Below are 19,124 nucleotides of genomic sequence, written 5' to 3'. Positions count from 1 at the left end.
CTCATTTTCCTTATCGAGAGCTCTTTACAGAGCTGTTAGTGTCCCCGCAAGCTGATGGGCAGGTGGTATCATTCTGAAAGGGATGCTAGCAATTTTGTTCCCCACTGAAAAATCTCTCTGGACAATATGATTAGACTTGGGGAGGGAGGGATGCGCCTCATTTTAGCTCTTCTATTGTGTTCTACGCTCAGAACACAGAATGACTTGATTTCCAGCTATGTTCCTGTCAAGGATTTTCTCTGTAATTTACAAATAATTTTCCCTTCTGCCTTTCTTCCCAGCTCTCAAAGGCACGGAACTGAAGTGTTTCCCTGTCTCTGCCCCTGTGCAGTGTTGCCTGCTGCTTCCTGATAGAGAGGTCCTCTTACAAAGCAGAGCTCGGCAACCTTGGGAGAGGGCCGCAGGCCTGGGAGGTTGAAACTTGCTAACACCCCCTTCAACCGAAACTCCATGAGATCAAGCTCCAGGGGGGGATTTTCCTTCTAGGAAAAGCTGTATTTTTCCAATAGTCACCTAATTTCATCTCTTGATTCTAGCTTAAAACTGACAAAAATAACTGGGGGATTATTGATGAAACCGGGCCAACCATTATTAGGAAGCACCGCTGGGCTGCAAGGGGGAGAAGCAGAGGGGCTCCTGGCTGAGTCCTCAGGCGGCCCTGGCCCTGGGCCTCTGCCGGCGACCCCCTGCCCACCTGTCGCTGCGCGTGAAGACCCCCTTCCCCCGAGGGGCTAAGTACCACTTGAGGATGTGCCTCCAGCGTGGAGCAACAGAGCTGCTCCAGCGCCTCTGCATCCTGCATCAGTTCAAGCTGCTTTTCTGCAACGATCTGTGCTGGGGTCTTGCCCTTACTCCTCCACAGTTCCTGAAACACCTGCGGGCAGAGAGGGGCGGGGTCAGCTCTTCTGCCAGCTCCACTTGCTGGGGTGGAAGAGCAGTCAGTGGATTCCCAGCTGCATGCAGACACACCCGGGGCCTCCCCGCGCCGAGCTGTGCCCTCAGAACAGAGCCCGAGACCCTGCCGGTGGAGACGCTGGCAGAGACAGGTCGTCCCCACTCGCCGACTCCAAGGGCACAGCAGGGAGGGCGGGGAGTGTGAGAAGATGATCACTCACAGGGCCCCTGCTGACGGGAGTGCCACTGAATTAATTAATTGCGGTGACATGTTGGTGAAGGATGGGGCCACACGGGCTGCAAAAGGGAACCACTGCACTTAGAGGGGGTCATGAAAACTTGGCCTCTGCTGGGAAACGGGAGTTTTTTCAGGGAGGGGGCGAGAGAGGAGCCCATAATGAAGATACAGAATGGAAAATAACGAAAAACATAAATCACAATCCTTGGGGCCCAAGGCTTACCACGTCCATCCCCACAGGTGGATGTGGCTCGGAACCTGGCTAGGATAATGAGCAGTTGATCGTATGGGTATTTTTCTACTTAAAGAGATAACCAATTCCCTAACTTAATAAAGTTGGAAAAAAAGGAAGACATTTGTAAAGAAGGGGTGTCCCAGGGCAGTTTTCCACAGTGCCTGTTTCTCTAGTGTGAGCTGGAAGGGGAGGGGATCCCGTTAGCCTCCGTCTCAGCCAGCAGTCAGCACTGAGCACTTTCCAGCCAGGAGCCCCTCTGCCCAGAGCAGTGTGCCTTCAGCTTGGCTGTCGGGCGCCCACGGTGACTGTGGCCCAGAGGCGTCTGGGGCATCCTTCCGAAAGCGCACCTACAGGGCACACTCTGGCGATCACCACACAGCCCTGGCCGCGTACGCAGACCTGTCCCCGCTCTTAGAAAAATACTGAACATAAGTGCCTCCAACCCAATTCTTCAAATGTGTATTCAGCCGACAATGAGAAAGGCACTGAGGAGAAAGGGGCACACAGCGGGTAAGAACCTCCCCTGCTCTCAGCGGACGTACTGATGGCGTGCCCACAGCACAGGAACCGGAGAACAGACGATCTGTGATGCGGATAAGACTCAGCATCTGGAGAGCTTCTCTGCCCCCTTTCCCTGATAGACTTATTTCTCTTGAATAAGACTTACAATTTTAAAACATTGCTCCTAATTATAAAATTTAATATGTGTTCACTGTAGAAAATAAGGGAGGAAATACAGAAAAGACAAAGAGAAATCTTACCCAATTCCCATCCCCTCAAGGTGACCAATGTTAGTATTCTAGTATTTTCCCTTCCATGGTTTTCTTTCTGTTTTGTAACATAATTGTGATCACAGCACATATACAATTTGTAACCTGCTTCTGTTTCACTGATTACAGAAGTACTTTCTTGTATTAACAAAAAAATCCAATATTCATCATGATTTACTTAAATGACCCCCTACTGGTAGATTCTGACCAGTGTTTATTTTGTTCATCTGCAGAGTCTCCTAAAAAAGTTTCTAGTTGAAAATGTCCAACATTCAGGAAGAGAGAATGGAGATCCCGAGAGAGACCAGATCCCTAGCTTATAACAGAAGTCACCTGCAAGAGTGACTGATGAGAAGCTACACAGCAACTCTTCACAGGAAAGCCCGGCAGGTGTGGATGCTGCTTGCAGCCCAGGCCTGGGAGGAGCCGAACGCCTGGCGGTCACAGGCCCCTGCAGCCACTGTGGCTGAAAGTGCAGAGCTGAGCTGAGCTGGCCGCCCAGGGGTCAGCCTTTGCCTGGCACCCAGTACACCTGGGACCCGACGGGCCCAAACACTGGTTGGATCTGCTTGGGCCAAAATAACAAGAATAAAGGCAATTGAGGCAGTCAGGGACCAAGGCCAAACCACACCTTTCAGAAGGAAAAGCAGGACAATGCTGGGACGACGCTTTTACATGCAGAGAGGCTGGCTGCTCCCTGAGAGAGTGGGGAGGGGTACCAAGGACTGACCTAGGGAAGCACACCTCAGCAGCCTCCAGGAGCAAATGCCCGGTGGCTGCAGCGTTCTCCCACTCCCAGAGTTAGAACACATCAGCTTACTCACTTCCCAAGTTAGACCCCTGGGCTGACACAGTGGATTCCAGAATCCAGTCCTCTGCTTGTTCCTATTTAAGGCACAGATTGTGCCCTCCTGGCTGTAGCCCAGCAGGGCGGGAGCCACTATACGGGGCCCGGCCGCCTCCAGGCCAGACTCTGCGGCCTCCCCCGGCCTCCTGGCTGCAAACATCGTGGCTCTGTGCTTGCCAACCTCGTGCTGCGGCATAAATCCTCAGCTTTTGTCTGTGTTTAATCACCACCCTGGGAAGTGCTATCGAAGTGCAATTGTTTCTGGCCAGGAGTGCACCTCCCAGGCCTGCAGCTGCTCACCCAGGACAGACCACATCACAAGGGGGTCCTGGTGCAGGGCCGGTCATCTGGGTTAGTAAATGGCCACCGGGGTAGGGAGTGCTGCAAGCTGGGGACCCCCGATCACATCCCGACCACCGAAGCCAGCTCTGACGCATGGGGTGGAAACTCAGGCTTCAGTTCCTGGTGACTGAGCACACACCCTCCTAACTACTACCCAACCATTTCTCTAGCTAAAGCTATTTTTAAAGAATCTGGAGGGAAGGACAAAAGGAGAGCACACAGGCTCCTGGCCTGTCCCTGCCTGTTTGGGGCTTCCGGGGTCAGAGGGTGGTGGAAAGACCTGTTCCAGGGAGAGGGCAGGGAGGGAGCGGTGACAGACAGAGAGGGGGTCCCTCTGGGCAAAGGCAAGTATCGTGAAAGGTCATTCTTCTAGAAAGGCACAGACGTCAATCTAGGCCCTTAAGAGAAGCAGGGCACAGGAAAATGTGCAAAGAACTGACGCACTAAAACGGAGAAAAATACATCAAATCATTCGTAAGTTTTACTGCACGATGTAACATTTTCTATATTAAAAGGTTTTTGGTGATTTCTGTTCAAAGTAGACCCCAAAGTAGACAGGAGGAAATTGCTTAAATGGCACACTCGCATGTTAAAATTCGACTTCCATCTCTGTGGAATCCCTGTCCAGCCTGGTCCCACAGGAAGCACTAGAGGGACAATCCCTGGGAGACGGTGGACCGTCTGCACTTACTCCAGGCTCGCACAGAGGAGACATGTAGGCATCTGGGGTGATTTCCCCCGGGGCCTGGCTGGCCAGCAGTCTGGACGACGCCCGGGGCCTCCGAGTCCCCAGAGGCTCAGGACCCTGGCATGCTAGCCGCAGGGGTGTTGTGATTCTGCAGGTGGGAGTCTGGTGTGCCCTGTCCTTGGTGAGGGGAGGAGACGGGGGCTACTTCATTAGACAGAACCGGATCCTGTGAGAGGAGCCCGGGTGCTTTTGTCTACAGTTACCAGGAGTTTGCTCATGGTGATAAATAATCTTTGCGTTTCTGTTTCTGAAAGACAGGGCTGCCTCATGGCAGCAACCTCTTAACGCCCCTGGGGCCCAGGGAGCTGAGGGGATGAGGTTTGTAAACCTCAGGTGTTGGGACACCTGGGGGCAAGGTGCAGTGAAATGTGTCAGGGATGAAAATAATGGACAGTCATGGAAAGGAGAGCCGGATGGCAAGAGATGGATTAACAATAAATTAGACGTAAAGTGGGAGAGTCTTTGGAGTTCAGAACGCTCTCAGGGCAGGATGACTCTTTCTGCGTATCTGTCATCCTTAGGAGTCATTTTCTTACTCAACTTTCTTTCTCATCTCCTGGTTATTCAGTCACTAGTAGGACCTCTTCCAGTTCTGTCAGAGGAAACACCAGTAACCAATGGAACTAGAGTCGTTCTGCCTCACAGGGTTTCTAAAACCTAAGGCCTACTTGGATTCCTCTGTCAAATTCAGTAAAAAATAATTATAACACATTTATGTGTTACATTTTACGGTAGACTCTAAAAATAAAAAAGACGCTCAATGTAATTAGTCATCAGGGAAATGCAAATCAATCCACCACGAGCTACTACTTTACACCTACTAGGAGACGACTGTAACCAAAAAGCAGGACAATTACAAGGGCTGGCGGGGATGTGGAGAAACTGGAACCCTCACACACTGCTGACGGGACTGTAAAATGGTGCAGCCCATTTGGAAAACAGTCTGGCAGGTCCTCAAAATGTTAAACATACAACTACCACATGACCCAGAGATTCCATTCCTATAGGTACAGCCCCAAGAAATCTGAAAACATATGCGCCAACAAAACCCTGTACATATATGTTCACAGCAGCATTATTCATAAGAGCCAAAAACAGGAAACAACACAAGTGTCCACTTACTGATGAATGGAAGACAAAATGTGGTTCTACCCACACGATGGGATACTCTTTAGCCATAAAAAGGCACGAAGTACTGACACAACATAGATGGACTCTGAAAACATGACACTAGGTGAAAGAAGCCAGACACAAAAGGCCACATATCGTATGAGTCCATTCATCTTAGATGTCCAGACGAAGCCAATCCATAGAGACAGACAGTAGATTAGCAGTTTCCTAGGGCAAAAGGGGTTAATGGGGCGAAACTGCTAACTGGATGCAGGGTTATGTTTTTGCGGTGATGAAGATGTTCTGGAATTAGATAGTGGTGATGGTTATAACCTTGTGACTATACTAAAAACCAATGAACTGTAGGCTTCTTAAAAAATAAAAGTAAAAAACAGTACACTAAAACCTCTTATTTTCAAAAGCCTTGTTTTTCTAACCTCCTGTCTGCCCAGCCCACAATCCACCCTGCTAACTGTATGTGTGCACAGGAAGATGCCTGGGATGATGCTCACCCAATATTTTTTTTTTTTATTTTTTAAATTTTTTGGCCACGCCGTGCAGCATGTGGAATCTTAGTTCCCCGAGCAGGGGTTGAACCTGCACCCCCTGCAATGGAAGCGCGGAGTCTTAACCACTGGACGGCCAGGGAAGTCCCGTTCACCCAGTATTAATGGTAGTTATTTCAAGGTGGTAGAACTGGAAAATCTTTATATTTTTCAGCATTACTTAAGTTGTTACAATGAACAAATACCATTTTTTTCCACCAGAAAATCAGTGATTTTTTAAAAAACAGAACAAGGTAGAAAAATTAAAAAGCAAATCCCCTAAGGCAATGGTGTATAAGGGAGACGCCCTCATGGGACACACAATCAGACTTTTATTTTGGTTCTGTGATTGCCTTACAGAAGCCAGGATTCACCCCACCTCCTTTAAACACGCTAGAAGCCAACAGAATCCAAAAATGTCTCTATCTCTATCTGAACCCAGCTGTCAGCATCCCCCGGCAGTTCTAGTTTCTCCCCTCTGAACCTAACATATTATCTGCACTAGGTTTTCTTTGCTGGGGCAGGAGGAGTAGGAAGGGGAAGGTTTTTTTCCTCTTTGGTTTGAAATGCAACAATTCATTTGCTCTTATGTGTATATACAGTTTCTTTCTGCCCTCCGGCCATCTAATCATTCTGCTACTGCTGAGCACTCTCGTAAACATTTGTATTCCTCTGACATCCAGGCAACCAAAACCCTTTCCTAAATGTGGCGCAGTCCCTATACTTGACAGCCTCACTTGGTGGTGGGTAAACAGAACCTTTATTAGGTCCTATCCCCAGTTTCACAGCACAGAGCTGGGTGTATGCTCCATGGTGCCTCGTAATTAGCCAAAAGCAGCTGCTTTTCCAAAGCCTCACTATGTAACCTGCCACTACTGAGGACATGTATAAATATTAAACGCCAAAGGCACCATTAAAATAACATTAAGTTACTGGCTGAAGAACTGACAGCTGTGATATCTCAAGTTGAGATCAGGCGGCTGCCTTGGTGTTCTTTATCTTTCTGAGTGCTTAGTTGTAAGAGTTTTCTGAGTTCCAGGGGCCTTGCGCCCACCTGAGACTGTCAGGTGGGGCTGGAGATGAGGTGGAAGGCCGCCTTTGATGAGGACGCTATTTGTCTGGGTTTTCACACACTGGGCCTGTGTGTTAAATTTGATCTACTAAGTGGGAGGCAGTCTGTCTGGCCTCACCCTTCTTGCTGGAAGACTGACTTTCAGGGGCAACCACGTGACAAGACAAACGAGCCTCTGGTACTGGGTGGGAGGCTGCAGAGGACGGGAGAGGGAGGACAAGGGCCAGGGAGCAGTGTCGGCCACACAGGGCACAGGCCGAAGCCCCCAGGAGCTTCAGGGCCCACCTTTCACATAAACAAATGTGTGGGAAACATTCCGGGCAAAGCCAAACAACTACGCCGTCCGGTTAGCAAAGATGAGAAGCAAATTACCTGCGTCATACATAGTACTGGCTTTATTTCATTTGCTAAATAAAATGTTTCTACCTCTCAGCATAAAAACAGCCCTTAGAAGCATTTAATACTTCAAAGATGAAATGCACTTAGTGATGGCATTTGACTTTCACATAAAACATGTACGGGGCTGGCAGGGTGGTCGGACCCTTTGGGAGGTGGGGACATACCTGTTTAGCTGCGGATGAAGAGATGGCTTTCCTGTCCAGCAGGTCAAGCAGCTCAGCCAGGGCAGAGGGTGTGACAGGACTAGCAGCCCCAAAAAGGAGAGAAGAAACATGTACATTTCACTCTGTCGGTGTATGCATTTATGGTTATTTAAAATCAAAGCACGTGATTTTGTAGGTTTGAATAATTCAATCCACACCCAGGAATAGAAGTAACAGGCCAGTTAGGCTCTATGTTATTTAGTTATCTTGTACTTTAGGACAGAACACATTTTTGTGACCAGTGTTGTTTTTCTTTATTTTACTACCCAACAATAACCGCAGTTTGGCAGAAGTTGTAGTGACAGACAACTGCTCAGTTTAATTAGTCAAAAAAAGGAGGTGGCTGCAAAATTCATGAACCATGACGAGAAGAGAAAAAACCAAAACCCAGTAATTAAATATTTTCGACTGAAAGATCAGCCTAAAAAGTACTTCAAACAAAACAGCTAACAAGGCCAGTCTTCGAGTGTTTTTGTGCAAATATAAATTCTTTTTAATCGTAAGAACTTGTCTTTTAGGGACGCAGTGACTACCAGCCATGTCGTCAGCCATCCTCATGGGCATCCACAAACTGCTCTCTCCCGCAGGCTCGCAACAGCTTCTCACAGAAGGGCCTGGAATTCATTATGCCTACACTTCTAGGAAGGGACTTATTTGCCAAGATCCCATGATATAAAAGGACGAGAGGCAACCAAAGGCGTAAAGTGTCATTAATTGACATTCTGGGGTGAGGGGGGCGGTGAGTGCCTAGGATTAGTGGAAAAGACTGAATTACAGACTATTTCTTTTAAAATACATAGTTTTGCTACTTTTAAACACATGCAGCAACTAGGCTAATGAAACGCTGTCTGTCTGAGGTCATGAGGGGACCAGTTTTAAATAGACTGGAACGACTTATAAATAGCATGTTAGTGTGTCTGTGTAAACGAAAGCTTCTGGAACGTTTAACACTACTTGAAAACACCTTCTGTTTAAGTCTCAGTTCCCATTACTCACTATTCATTTCTTTGTTAAGCTCTTAGATAGTAAAAAGGAAACTACCGCTCAGCCCCTACTCCAATTTCCCGGAATTCCAGGCCAACCGAGTGCAAGTGCACCAGGTCTGACTCAGGTGCAGTGAAACCTCACAGGGCTGTTCACGTGAGGCAGCTGACACACAGAGGCAGCCCACTGTCCTGCAAGTGTCTGCTTATCCCGAAGTATGGATAAAAGATCATTCCAAGAGGATATTAGGTTTGCAGAGTGTCTGGACCACCCTGATTAAATCTCAGCAGGACGAGGGGCAGAGGGCTGGGAAATCAAGACACCCTTTCTCTAACTTCCCACCCTATTGACAAGTAATAAAGAATTCCCGAAATAAATTCGGGTTTCTTGGATGTTCTATGATCCTAGTAAACATAAAGGCCAATTAGAGTGTAGACTGTGTGTAGAACCTGTAATAAGCACTGAGGTTGAACTAGATTTCTCAAGCCTGCAAACAAAAGGGTCCCCACTCCCAAGTGAGCTGATGATAAAGGGATGTGAAGACAGAGAAGGACAGAAATAGAGTACAGCATGACTAAAAATACTTTGCCTTTCATCCAATGACCTTCATTCACTATGAAATACCTCCACTGACTTGGGATTTCTCAATCGCCCTTTTGTACCCACTGTGCTCGACACATAGTAGGTCAGCAGTATCTGTGTCACAGACTCCTTCCCCCCAACTGGGACACTGTGTCTACTAATTCCAGCTGTGCCAGGGCTCACCTCCAGTAAGATGATGACAAAGATCAGGACCTGTCACCCTGGCCTTGAAAGGCCCCCCTCATCAGGTTAAATAAATAAATCGGCCGATTTGGAACAGAACAGCAGCAGAAGCACAACTGGCTGCTGTCAGATCACGCTGGTTTCTGGGCCGTGGGTGTGTCTCCACTAAAGAAGAGCCCAACATGGAAGGCTAGTCTCCCATCCCCAGCCCGGCGCATCTGCAGATGAGGGGAAGTGGCATCTCTCAAGCCTTCCAACTTCACCCAATCCCCTAGAGCTCTTATGGGATCACGACTCTATCTCCAGCCTGGACTCTGGAAGCAGACACCCTGACACCTCCACAGCCACCCCCGTTCCTGTGAAATGTGCTGCCTGTCGCAACCCCTGAGCTCATTTTAGGCCCAAGCTCATGGGACACAGAGGCTCGCGGAGAAAGACAGGGAGACACGGACACCTAGGTGGCTGCTCAGCAATCCTTCTGTTCACCTCGCTAACGTCCCAGCGCCCCTGCCTGGCACTCCCACCCAAGCTGCTGTTCTAGAGCGTCTCCTTCCCACGCCCCTTCTCAGCACGGACCCTCACCTCCTGCATCATAAGGTCACCCACTGATGGAAGGCTCAGAATCTTCTGGGGTGCCCGCCTCCTTCTCTTCCATCAGACAGCCCCCGGACCCATGCTCTTGCCTGCATCACCTGCCACTGCTACACATCCTACTCGGACGCCGGGTTCCTCCCTCCTGCGGCTTTAACCCCACGCCTTCACGAGCGCTCAGATCTGCCCTGTCTTGACAGTGCCTCCAAGTGGTCTTGCAGTCACTTGCTTCTGCCTGACCTTATTATTATTATTTTTTACCAATGAAGAGCATCAGTGGCTACTGTCTGCCCTTGTTGTTTGGATCCCAACCCTATCCCTCTGCAGATGCTGTTCTTTTAAAATCACCTCCCCTCACTAATTACCAAACATAATAGCTTCCCACCCTGCTGCACCCCCTGAGAAAACCCCTTCTCCCTGGGCCTCCAGTCTCTTTCCCCTCCTTGACTGCCCTCCGGGCTCCTGTCTCCCCACACATGTTCTAAGCCAGGGGTCGGCAAACTTCTGGAAAGTGCCGGAGAGCAAATATTTAAGGCTCCGTGGGACACACCTGGTCTCGGTCACGTAGTCTTCTTTGTTTTGGTTTCTAAATATACGAGGTAATAATCATCCTTAGCTCACAGGCTGTATACCAACAGGCCTGCGGCTGTGACCTCTAACAGGCTCCCACCTCCTACATCCCATCCTTGGACGCTGCCCCGCATATCACGCTGCCGGACTAATCCTCCTGTGAGCCTCAGCCCCTTCTCAGCTCAAAGGCCTTCCCTGGTTTCCTAGTGCCTCAGGAGCTGCTGCCCGCAGCTGACCCGCAAGTTCAGGCCCTCGGCTGGAGTGAACAACTGGAGAGCTGCACCTGCCTGATATTATCAGGAAATATTTGGTCAGGGAATCAGTAACTTCCACTTTCCTAACTAAATCAAACCTGGTATGAATAGCTATGAGTTATTAACCAAAAAAGCAATATGCTCAAAATAATGAAAAAGCCAAGTTCAACAAGCACTTTTCTGGCCAGACCCTTTAAACACCAGTCTTCTGAGAGGTCTTTAAAGATGAACGCTCACTTGCAAAATCACTTCCTGCCAACGTGATCTCTGGAGTGTCCCTTGCCTGGTGTCATCATGAGACTACTGCTAGCTTTGCAGCTACTGCCCTTCTAGGCTTTGGAAACGTTAGCCCAGCTGCCGAGGTTGCTCACTGGTTAATGTTTGCTCCAAGGTGAGGCTGGTATATGCAGCCCAGGCAGTGGTTGTCTGAACTGTGTAGACTGTGAGAGCTGCTACACAGAGCTTGCTTCCTGTTCAGTTCCTGTTCTACATAAACTCTAGCACAGAACTGTTGCTTAGCTTCCTCCTTACTTGACTTTGGAACCAAGCACACTTTTATTTAGAGTTTGGTGCCCTTGGAGTTCTTTTTTCTTTTTTTGATAAAGTTATTCATTTTATTTATTTATTTTTGGCTGTGTTGGGTCTTAGTTGCTGCGCACGGGCTTTCTCTAGTTGCGGCGAGCAGGGGCTACTCTTCGTTGTGGTGTGTGGGTTTCTCATTGCGGTGGCTTCTCTTGTTGCAGAGCACAGGCTCTAGGCACACGGGCTTCAGTAGTTGTGGCTCGTGGGCTCTAGAGCACAGGCTCAGTAGTTGTGACGCACGGGCTTACTTGCTCTGCAGCATGTGGGATCTTCTCGGACCTGGGCTCGAACCCGTGTCCCTTGCATTGGCAGGCGGATTCTTAACCACTGTGCTACCAGGTGAAGCCCCCCCTTGGAGTTCTTAAGACTCTAGTGCTTACGAATTGTTTGGATAAATACCAGAGGCTCCAAGTTCCCCTGACACTCTAATTTGTCAATCTCAGCTCCTGTAGAAGCTCCTAAAATGGCTGTTAGCAAACCCCTCACGTCACAGATCAACATATAGAGAAACTGGTCTGGAAGTCAGGGGGCTGGCTTCCAGTTTGAGCAGTTGTGCACCTTACCTCTAGGGGCCTGGATTTCCTCCTCTGCTAAATGAAAGAGCTGAACCAGAGGTAGCTCAGGTCTCTGCTGAGACTGAAATTCAGTGACTCTAGCAATCAGTCAGCAACATGGAAAACGCTTTTTAAAGCTAAGAGTTAGATCTCCTCCCAAAGCTCCAACCACTCCTTCCCGGAGCCTTTCAGGTGAACGTGGTCTCGTCCCTCTCTGCTTGCACCGCACTGTGACTAGTTCTAAACAAGAAGCACTCCATTCTGCCTTGAGGTAACAGCATTAGTGCACAAGTCCAGTCCTCCCCAGGACACAGCTTCTTAAGGGCCGGGCCAGCGTCCTGCTTGGCTCTCCGCGAGCTCCGCACAGAGGGTGCTCTACAGCCAGTGCTGGATTCACGGCCCAACTCCCGCGACTTTCCACACCCTCCATGTTCCGGCTCGACCCCAATCATATGGTCAACTGTACTTTTCTGCCATTTTCCACCCTCTGCTCCTCCCAGCTATGCTCCCCCTGCTCCCCAAAGCTGCTGCTTCTTCGCCATCCCCACGCCCTGGTTCCTCACAGATGTCGCCTGGCCCCTCCTTCACCAAGACCTCTCCAGAGCCATTCAGGCTCTGGTACAGCTATACCTCCTCCATCAACTCTGCCTGAATGGGCCCGGGCTTTTCAGTGTGAAGACTGAAGTTTCTGAGTAGAGAGGTCAAACCGGAGAGGACAAGAAGGAAAGAAACAGGCAACAGATGCCATGGGAGTTTGGGGATCGGCGGGGGGGAAGGGGGGGACATCGTTTTGGTACCTCACATACCATCACGGAATAGAGAAGGAAATGGACACTAAGGGCCCACGGGCGCCGTGTGTTTTCCTCTCAAAAACCCTCGGAGGCAGGCACTATCACTGTCATTTACAGTGACGGCACTGAGGGTGACTCATCCAAGATCACTGTAAGAAGCCACGTGAGGAGGTGAAACAGAGCCACATGGCCACACTGGTACCTGTGCAAACACACTGCGAGCAAGAGGCCGAACACGAAGCCAGCATCGCACAGGGGTAACTTCTCTGAACAGACGACTCTTTGGACTCACGTATCAGTCAGCACACGCCTGTCTCCCCGGCTCTGCTCCCCCATATGGCCGTGGGCGCTGCTGCAGCAACGACGCTCCCCAAGAACAGCTCGGCCTCCCGCGGGGCGCCACCTGCCTGTGTGTCCCTGATGAACACCCACATTTAAACCTGCTGCCCGTTCTCTCCTTCCTCACACTCTCCTTTTCTCTGGCTCCTGTGACACCCATGGTCCTGGTTCTGTCCCTCCTTCCCTGCCCATGCTCCTTGGGTAGTCCAGGGAGTCTCAGGCCCGGTCACACGGTATCCTCCCCACAGCTCTCACCTGCTCCAACGGCTTCCAGTACCATCTACACATTGCTGAGTCCACGATCCGCTTATACTGGGCCGTGCTCTGCCTCCCCCGAGATGCCACGCTCGGGCTCCCCTCGAGCCACGTGCACACGCTGCTCTCCACGCCTGGAGCGTGTGCTGGACTTGGCCTGCTGGGCCCCGTTCACCCTTCACTCAGCAGGGAGCTCAGCTCTCCTCTTCCCCTTCTCAGGGCACCCAACTCGCTGCTTTGTAAGGACCATGGGGACCGCGTCTGCCTCGTGGACTGGCTTTCCCCACGCTCAGCACAGAACTTAGCATAGGGCAGAGTCTCAATTAACAGGTGCTGAGTTTTGAACAAGTGAGAACTCTCGGATTTACACTCCCAGATGCCTCCCAGCAGATGCAGGCCCATGTATCTGACTGCCTATCAGTCACCCCACGAGGGGGACATCTGTCCCACAGGCAACTCAAACCCTGCATGTCCAAAAGGAACACGGCATCCTCCCCACCTGTCCCTCTTCCTTTACCTCCCACCAGGTTGAAAGGCTCCACTCCATCTCGCCCCAAGCCCGCGTGAGGGAGGTGGAGTCATGTGGAGTTGAGAACACTGTCCACACCTTGGTCCACCGCACTCAGGCCCAGGCACAGGGCGTTTCGCACGGGCGCTCCTGTAAGAGGTACCCAACTGGGCTTCCCACCTCAGCTCCATCTTCCATCCCATCCCCCCAGAGGGGACCTGGAGTGAGCGTGTGCTCTCAGGCCTTTGACAGCTGCCAACAAAGGCGTGTGAAGCCTCCCGGGTGGCCTTGCCCATCCCTGCAGCTTCCCTGCTCCCTCCTGAGCACCCTGGAGCTTCTGGGCCTCCTGAGCCCACCACGCCTCTTGTCTCTGAGTGTCGCACAATTGCATCTACGGTCCAGAAAGCTAGGAACCCTCCCTCCACTTGGCAACTCCTCAGGGCTTGGTCTCTGAGGGAAACTCACTCTCCCTCCTGAGGGAAAGCTTGGTGGACACCTCAGCCTCGGTGCAGGTCCCCTTCCTGTGCATTCATGGTGGCCTGAACACACCTGCGGTGTAACGGGATCGTACTGAGCCGACTGTCTGCTTTCTTACAGCCTGGATGCCCTGCAGGTAGGACACTCCTCGTTTACTCATCTGTAGGTCCCCAGCCCAGCACAGTACAAAGGACAGCGTGGATGGTCAGGGATCGGAATAAATGAGCTTTCAGATGTGAAGGGGATGGCGGACAGCTTTAGACTCTGACATTCACAGGGGATGTCTGTGTCTCGTCAGGAGATCCTGAGGGGGAAGAAGGAGGGCAGAACACCAGCCCTGCCCTGTGTCAACTGCTTCTGGACACAGAGTTCACCAGAAAGGAAAATGCGCCCCCAGACCCCACTCACCTCTCACTGACGGCAAGGTTCTGTTGCTTTAAAAAGCCCAGAAAAGTGTTGAGGACCCAACTAGTCACTTTTTTTGGCTCTGCCCTAGTTTCTTTTATCACATTTTGGAAGAACTCCAGTAGGCCAACTTCATTCTGTAAAGAAAAAGAAAAGATATAAAGCCTCCAAAAAATGAAAGATTAGTATTCTGAAACTGTCACCCTCTGCATCCCTGAGATATCTACTGGTACTTCCCCAAACAAGGATGTCACCAGAAAATTCTGATCCCTTTCAGTAAACAGCAAGTATTCTACTACTTCTACTACTGTCACCATGCATTTATACAGCAGTCTGTCAAAGGAAGGAACATACTGCAGACAGCCTGGACTTTGTGGACCAGAGGACGATGAAACCTGACATCCCCTAAACTCATTCGCCCTCTCAGTGTCGGCCATGGGTACCCTACCCTACAACGTTTATCCCTGAGCAGCATGTCTAGCCTGAGTTTACCGTCCTGTCTCTTTCCAGGCCTGTCTTCTCCTGTAAGTCCTAGCGATGGCTAGAAAAAGAAGGTAAGAAAAGCAGCAGACCAAGAAGGAACAAACAGAATATTCTACTTCTGAAAAATCAAACGTGGATCGTAACTGTACTCATCTTCACATCATCCCCAGAGCGGACAGAAGTGGTTTTCACATGTTTTCAAAATGAGTAAGAACAGAGGCACGTGACCCACTTAGACCACGTGATGGGTGGAGGGTAGTGCCAGGCCTCTGAGCCTAGCGAGGCCCAGCTGATCCTGGCTCTCATTGCACTCTGTGAAAACAATCACCTGGGTTGGCTCATCAAGGAGACGTGCTTGAAGAAGTCCCTACTCTTCCTCCCCCTCCGGACTGCCAACTCTGTGAGTCAGGGGCCACGCTGCCCGTTCTCTCTGGGACTAGAGCTATGTCAGTGCTGGGTCACGGCAGCTGCCTGGTTAGCATCGATGGGTGAATCAGCGTCTCCCATCGCCTTGTGTTTTCTTAAAAAAAATCACATGTGAATGCTCACCCTTTATCATACCATGTTCACCTTTAAATATTGGAATTGCCACAATTATGCCTAAGAGTAACCCCCAAGGCGCTCATTGAATTATACAGTACATTGCCTGCTCAGACGGATTTGGCAAAACCAAGAAATGTGGCTAAGCCCACCCCTTGTTTTTCAATGAAGAAAATAAAAACATGTTCCACCCACATCTGAGAGGCTGAAGGTTCCAAATGCATTTTAAATAGTAGGTCTCCCCTACCTGCTGAAATTCAAATCAAACCACACTTTCCTTAAAATATTCCTTTTTAACTTTATACTGCAGGTAAGGCTCTCACCCTCACCCCTTTCAGAGAAACTTCATTAACCAAAAGAACATTCTGGAAAAATACGATACTGGGAAGAAGCGAGACACACTAACAAAAGTGCTCTCAATGTTTCGTTATTGTAGATGCTGTAATAAACACACAGGCACACAGCTGCTAAAATAGAAATTCCGTAAAAAAACGAAAACAAAAACGAACTACATGCCCTTTATAACAGTTGCATTCTCTGGTGACAAGCCTACTGAATCATCCCATAATCATCTCCTGAATCTCTTTTCAAGCTGATGGTATTATTCTGCTCATGCTAAACCTGGGCAAAGGCCACTTCAGCAGCCAAAGCTTGACTACAGATAAAGGCAAATTCAGGCAGCATGAAGAGAAAGTTCTGTTTAACTTACGGAAAAGTATTCAAATTTCCACAATGGCACACAAACCACTGGAGAGGGAGAAAACCGGCTACCGGCCCAAATCACATAAGTGGGATTCCCTTTGTTCTAACCCAGAGAGGCTGGCCTGCTGGTGAAAAGAGCTGTCAGGAGGACTCTGCTTTGCCGAGGAAAGGTATTCTAAGTCCACTTAGAAATACTGAACTCACAGGCCTGGCTGAGTTGCTGGGACGTGATGAATATCTATTCCTCTACCCTTGGGTGGTTTTTTTGTTGGATGGATAACATGGCAAGTCAGATTTCTGTTTGTCTTTTCGTGTCAGTGCTGTGAGGCAGCCTCTCTGAGCTGGAGCTGTGCTTCACTGGGGGTATGTGGCTTCAGTGCACAATCTGCAGTGGATGGGAAAGTCTGCGATCGTGACAGGGCAAGTTGTAGGCAGCAGGGCTGCAGGAGGCCGAGCTGTCCCCGCCCGGAGAATGACAGATGGATGCAAAGTCACACATGGGCTGCCCGCTCGGGCTCTTTACATCAGAAGCCCGCTTACCAAGAGAAAAACACAGCATTCTAGGTAAAGCCTTCTTCTTTTTTCTGTGAGATTGGCAAATGCTTGGCCCAGATCTCAGGAGTCCCTGTGAACATGGCCGCGCAGCCATCTGGTTTTCTCGGGAAAACAATGGACCAGTTAATTCCCTTACATGAAAACCATATTATGAGCAACGCAGGGGAATTCCCAGGCAGTCCAGTGGTTAGGACTCTGCACTTTCACTGACAAGGGCACGGGTTCAATCCCTAGTCGAGGAACTAAGATCCCACAAGCCGCGTGGTGCAGCCAAAAAAAAAAAAAGAGCAACGCAGAAAAGCCACTGCATTAGGGAACCCTTAATGTCCTTCTCAGAGGCAACAAGCCAGCACTAATCTATCCCACATCAGACAGAGCTGAACCTTCAGCTACACAGGGCGTCAAGTCTCCCGACCATGTCTCAAACTGTTCCTTCAAGAGATAGCCCGGGGCTTCCCTGGTGGCACAGTGGTTGAGAGTCCACCTGCCAATGCAGGGGACATGGGTTCGTGCCCCGGTCCGGGAAGATCCCACATGCCGCGGAGTGGCTGGGCCCGTGAGCCATGGCCGCTGAGCCCGCGCGTCCGGAGCCTGTGCTCCGCAACAGGAGAGGCCACAACAGTGAGAGGCCCGCGTACCGCAAAAAAAAAAAAAAAAAAAAAAAAAAGAGAGATAGCCCAAGTGGCATGGACGATTGATCCTGGCTTTTGTGTAACACCGGACACTCTTTACAGCTCTGCGACTAACTGGGAAGCATCCTTTTCACGTTTTAATCAAATTTCCCAAAGCATCCCATGACACCCAAAGCCAATGCCAGGCCAGCCTCTTGGATGCAGACACGAACCCTCCACTGCCAGTGGGTCTGTCCGCTGGTCACTGCTGGGGTGAGGCAAGGCAGAGGGGTCACCTTCCCTTCCCTGCTGCTTTGGGAAGGAACCTTACCCAAACTTGCATCGGGCCCTAAAGCCAGGTGCCCCGCAGCCGACTTTTCCAGCCTACCTTCAGAGATGACCAAATGCCAGAAGACTATCTTGCTGCAAGAGGAGGAAGGCTGATTTCTCAACTGCCATTCCTGTCCTAAGTCACACACGCTGGGAATCTCATGATAGGCAGGATGAGGCTGGACTATATTTAGAAGGCGAATGAAACCCGATAGAGACAGCTGCCCGGTGGCAGACTCGGAGAAGAAAAAGGCCACAGAGCACACGTTATGGGACAGCTGGTTATGTGGCAGGGAGTGACCCGTCAGCTACGGGGACCCTGGCTTTATTGCCTGAATACCTGCTACACGGGGATCAGCGGGCAGCCCTGCGGGGGGAAGGGTGGGGACGGCACGTGGCTACTGCTGCTGCTAATGATGTTAATAGTAGTTTCAACAGCAACAATAATGGGTGCTTTCTCTACATTAACTCATCCAGTGCCAACGACGACTCTGTGGGCGAGGCACTAGTGGAATTCTCTTTTACAGGTGGGGACGCTCTGAGCACTGACTTGCTTGAGGTCCCACGGTGAGAAAACAGTACAGCTGGGACTCTGCAGCCTGTGCTCTCACCCTCTGGGTTCCGCTGCCGCTGACAAAGGACAGTCACATCCCCGCCTTCCTGGGGACTGAAACTGAGCACCCGCCAGGGCTGGGCACAACACGAGGCAACTTGCCCATCCAAAGAATGCACTTCCCCACCACTTGCATGATTTTGAGAGCTGCCAGCTGTTGAAAGGTTCTTAACATATTAAAAATGTAGCAAAGGCCCTCAGCAATTAGCTTAGAAATTAGGAGGAGAAAATGGTGAGTTCAGGTGCTGCCATTGCCAGGTTACACCTAGACCACGTGGTGCTCTCCGCCGCGGCTGACACACACCAGGTCGGGGGGGGGTAGGGAGAGGAACGGTGGCACCCCCCATACAGCGCTTCCGGGGGGACAGGAGGGTGGCCGGAACACCCCCGGAGCCTCTCTCCTGCGTCCCTCCACACCCCTCCCCAGAGAAGTCAGGGAGCGCACCTGCGTGGGTGCTGCCTGATTCTGCAGCATCCCTGTCACTGCAAAACAAACCCTGTTGTCACTCACATAGTTTCGGCATCAAGCACATGGTATTTCCTCACACTCTGGCTCCTCCGATGCGGGTGACTCACGCACGAGGTTATACCTAACTGGGCAGGTCGTGCTGTGGGGGGGAGTGGCTGACAGCTCGGGGGACCCCGTACCCGCAACTGAGTGACAACAGCTCCGCCTGGGCTGCACTCACAGGAGCCAGGAGGAGTAGCCCTAAGAAGGGAGGTACCCACAGGGGCCACGCCACGGGAAGAGGGCCCGGCATCTGCACGTCGACGGGAGCTCTGTGCTTCCACATCACTCCTGTGAGTCTAAT

At 50.6% G+C, this 19,124-nt stretch overlaps 1 protein-coding gene across 4 annotated transcripts in view; it reads right to left on the bottom strand.

The window, feature by feature from the left end:
• The window catches only part of GATB (glutamyl-tRNA amidotransferase subunit B), a 77,059-nt gene that overhangs the window by 2,887 nt on the left and 55,048 nt on the right, over nt 1-19,124 (bottom strand). For 2 of the 4 annotated variants that reach the window (XM_004315290.4, XM_033857293.2), the window contains 3 exons: nt 14,482-14,615; nt 7,365-7,443; nt 740-874 (listed from right to left, as the gene is read on the bottom strand). In XM_004315290.4, coding sequence (XP_004315338.2) covers nt 740-874; nt 7,365-7,443; nt 14,482-14,615 — 348 coding nt within the window. The remainder of the gene's footprint in view (nt 1-739; nt 875-7,364; nt 7,444-14,481; nt 14,616-19,124) is intronic. The other 2 variants (XR_012332139.1, XM_073805512.1) reach the window with 2 other exon arrangements.

This window comes from Tursiops truncatus, chromosome 5 (genome assembly GCF_011762595.2).
Source record: "Tursiops truncatus isolate mTurTru1 chromosome 5, mTurTru1.mat.Y, whole genome shotgun sequence".
Classification (NCBI taxonomy): Eukaryota; Metazoa; Chordata; class Mammalia; order Artiodactyla; family Delphinidae; genus Tursiops; species Tursiops truncatus.
The sequence above is the reverse complement of the archived record's forward strand: the minus strand, read 5'-3'. Positions and strand labels throughout refer to the sequence as shown.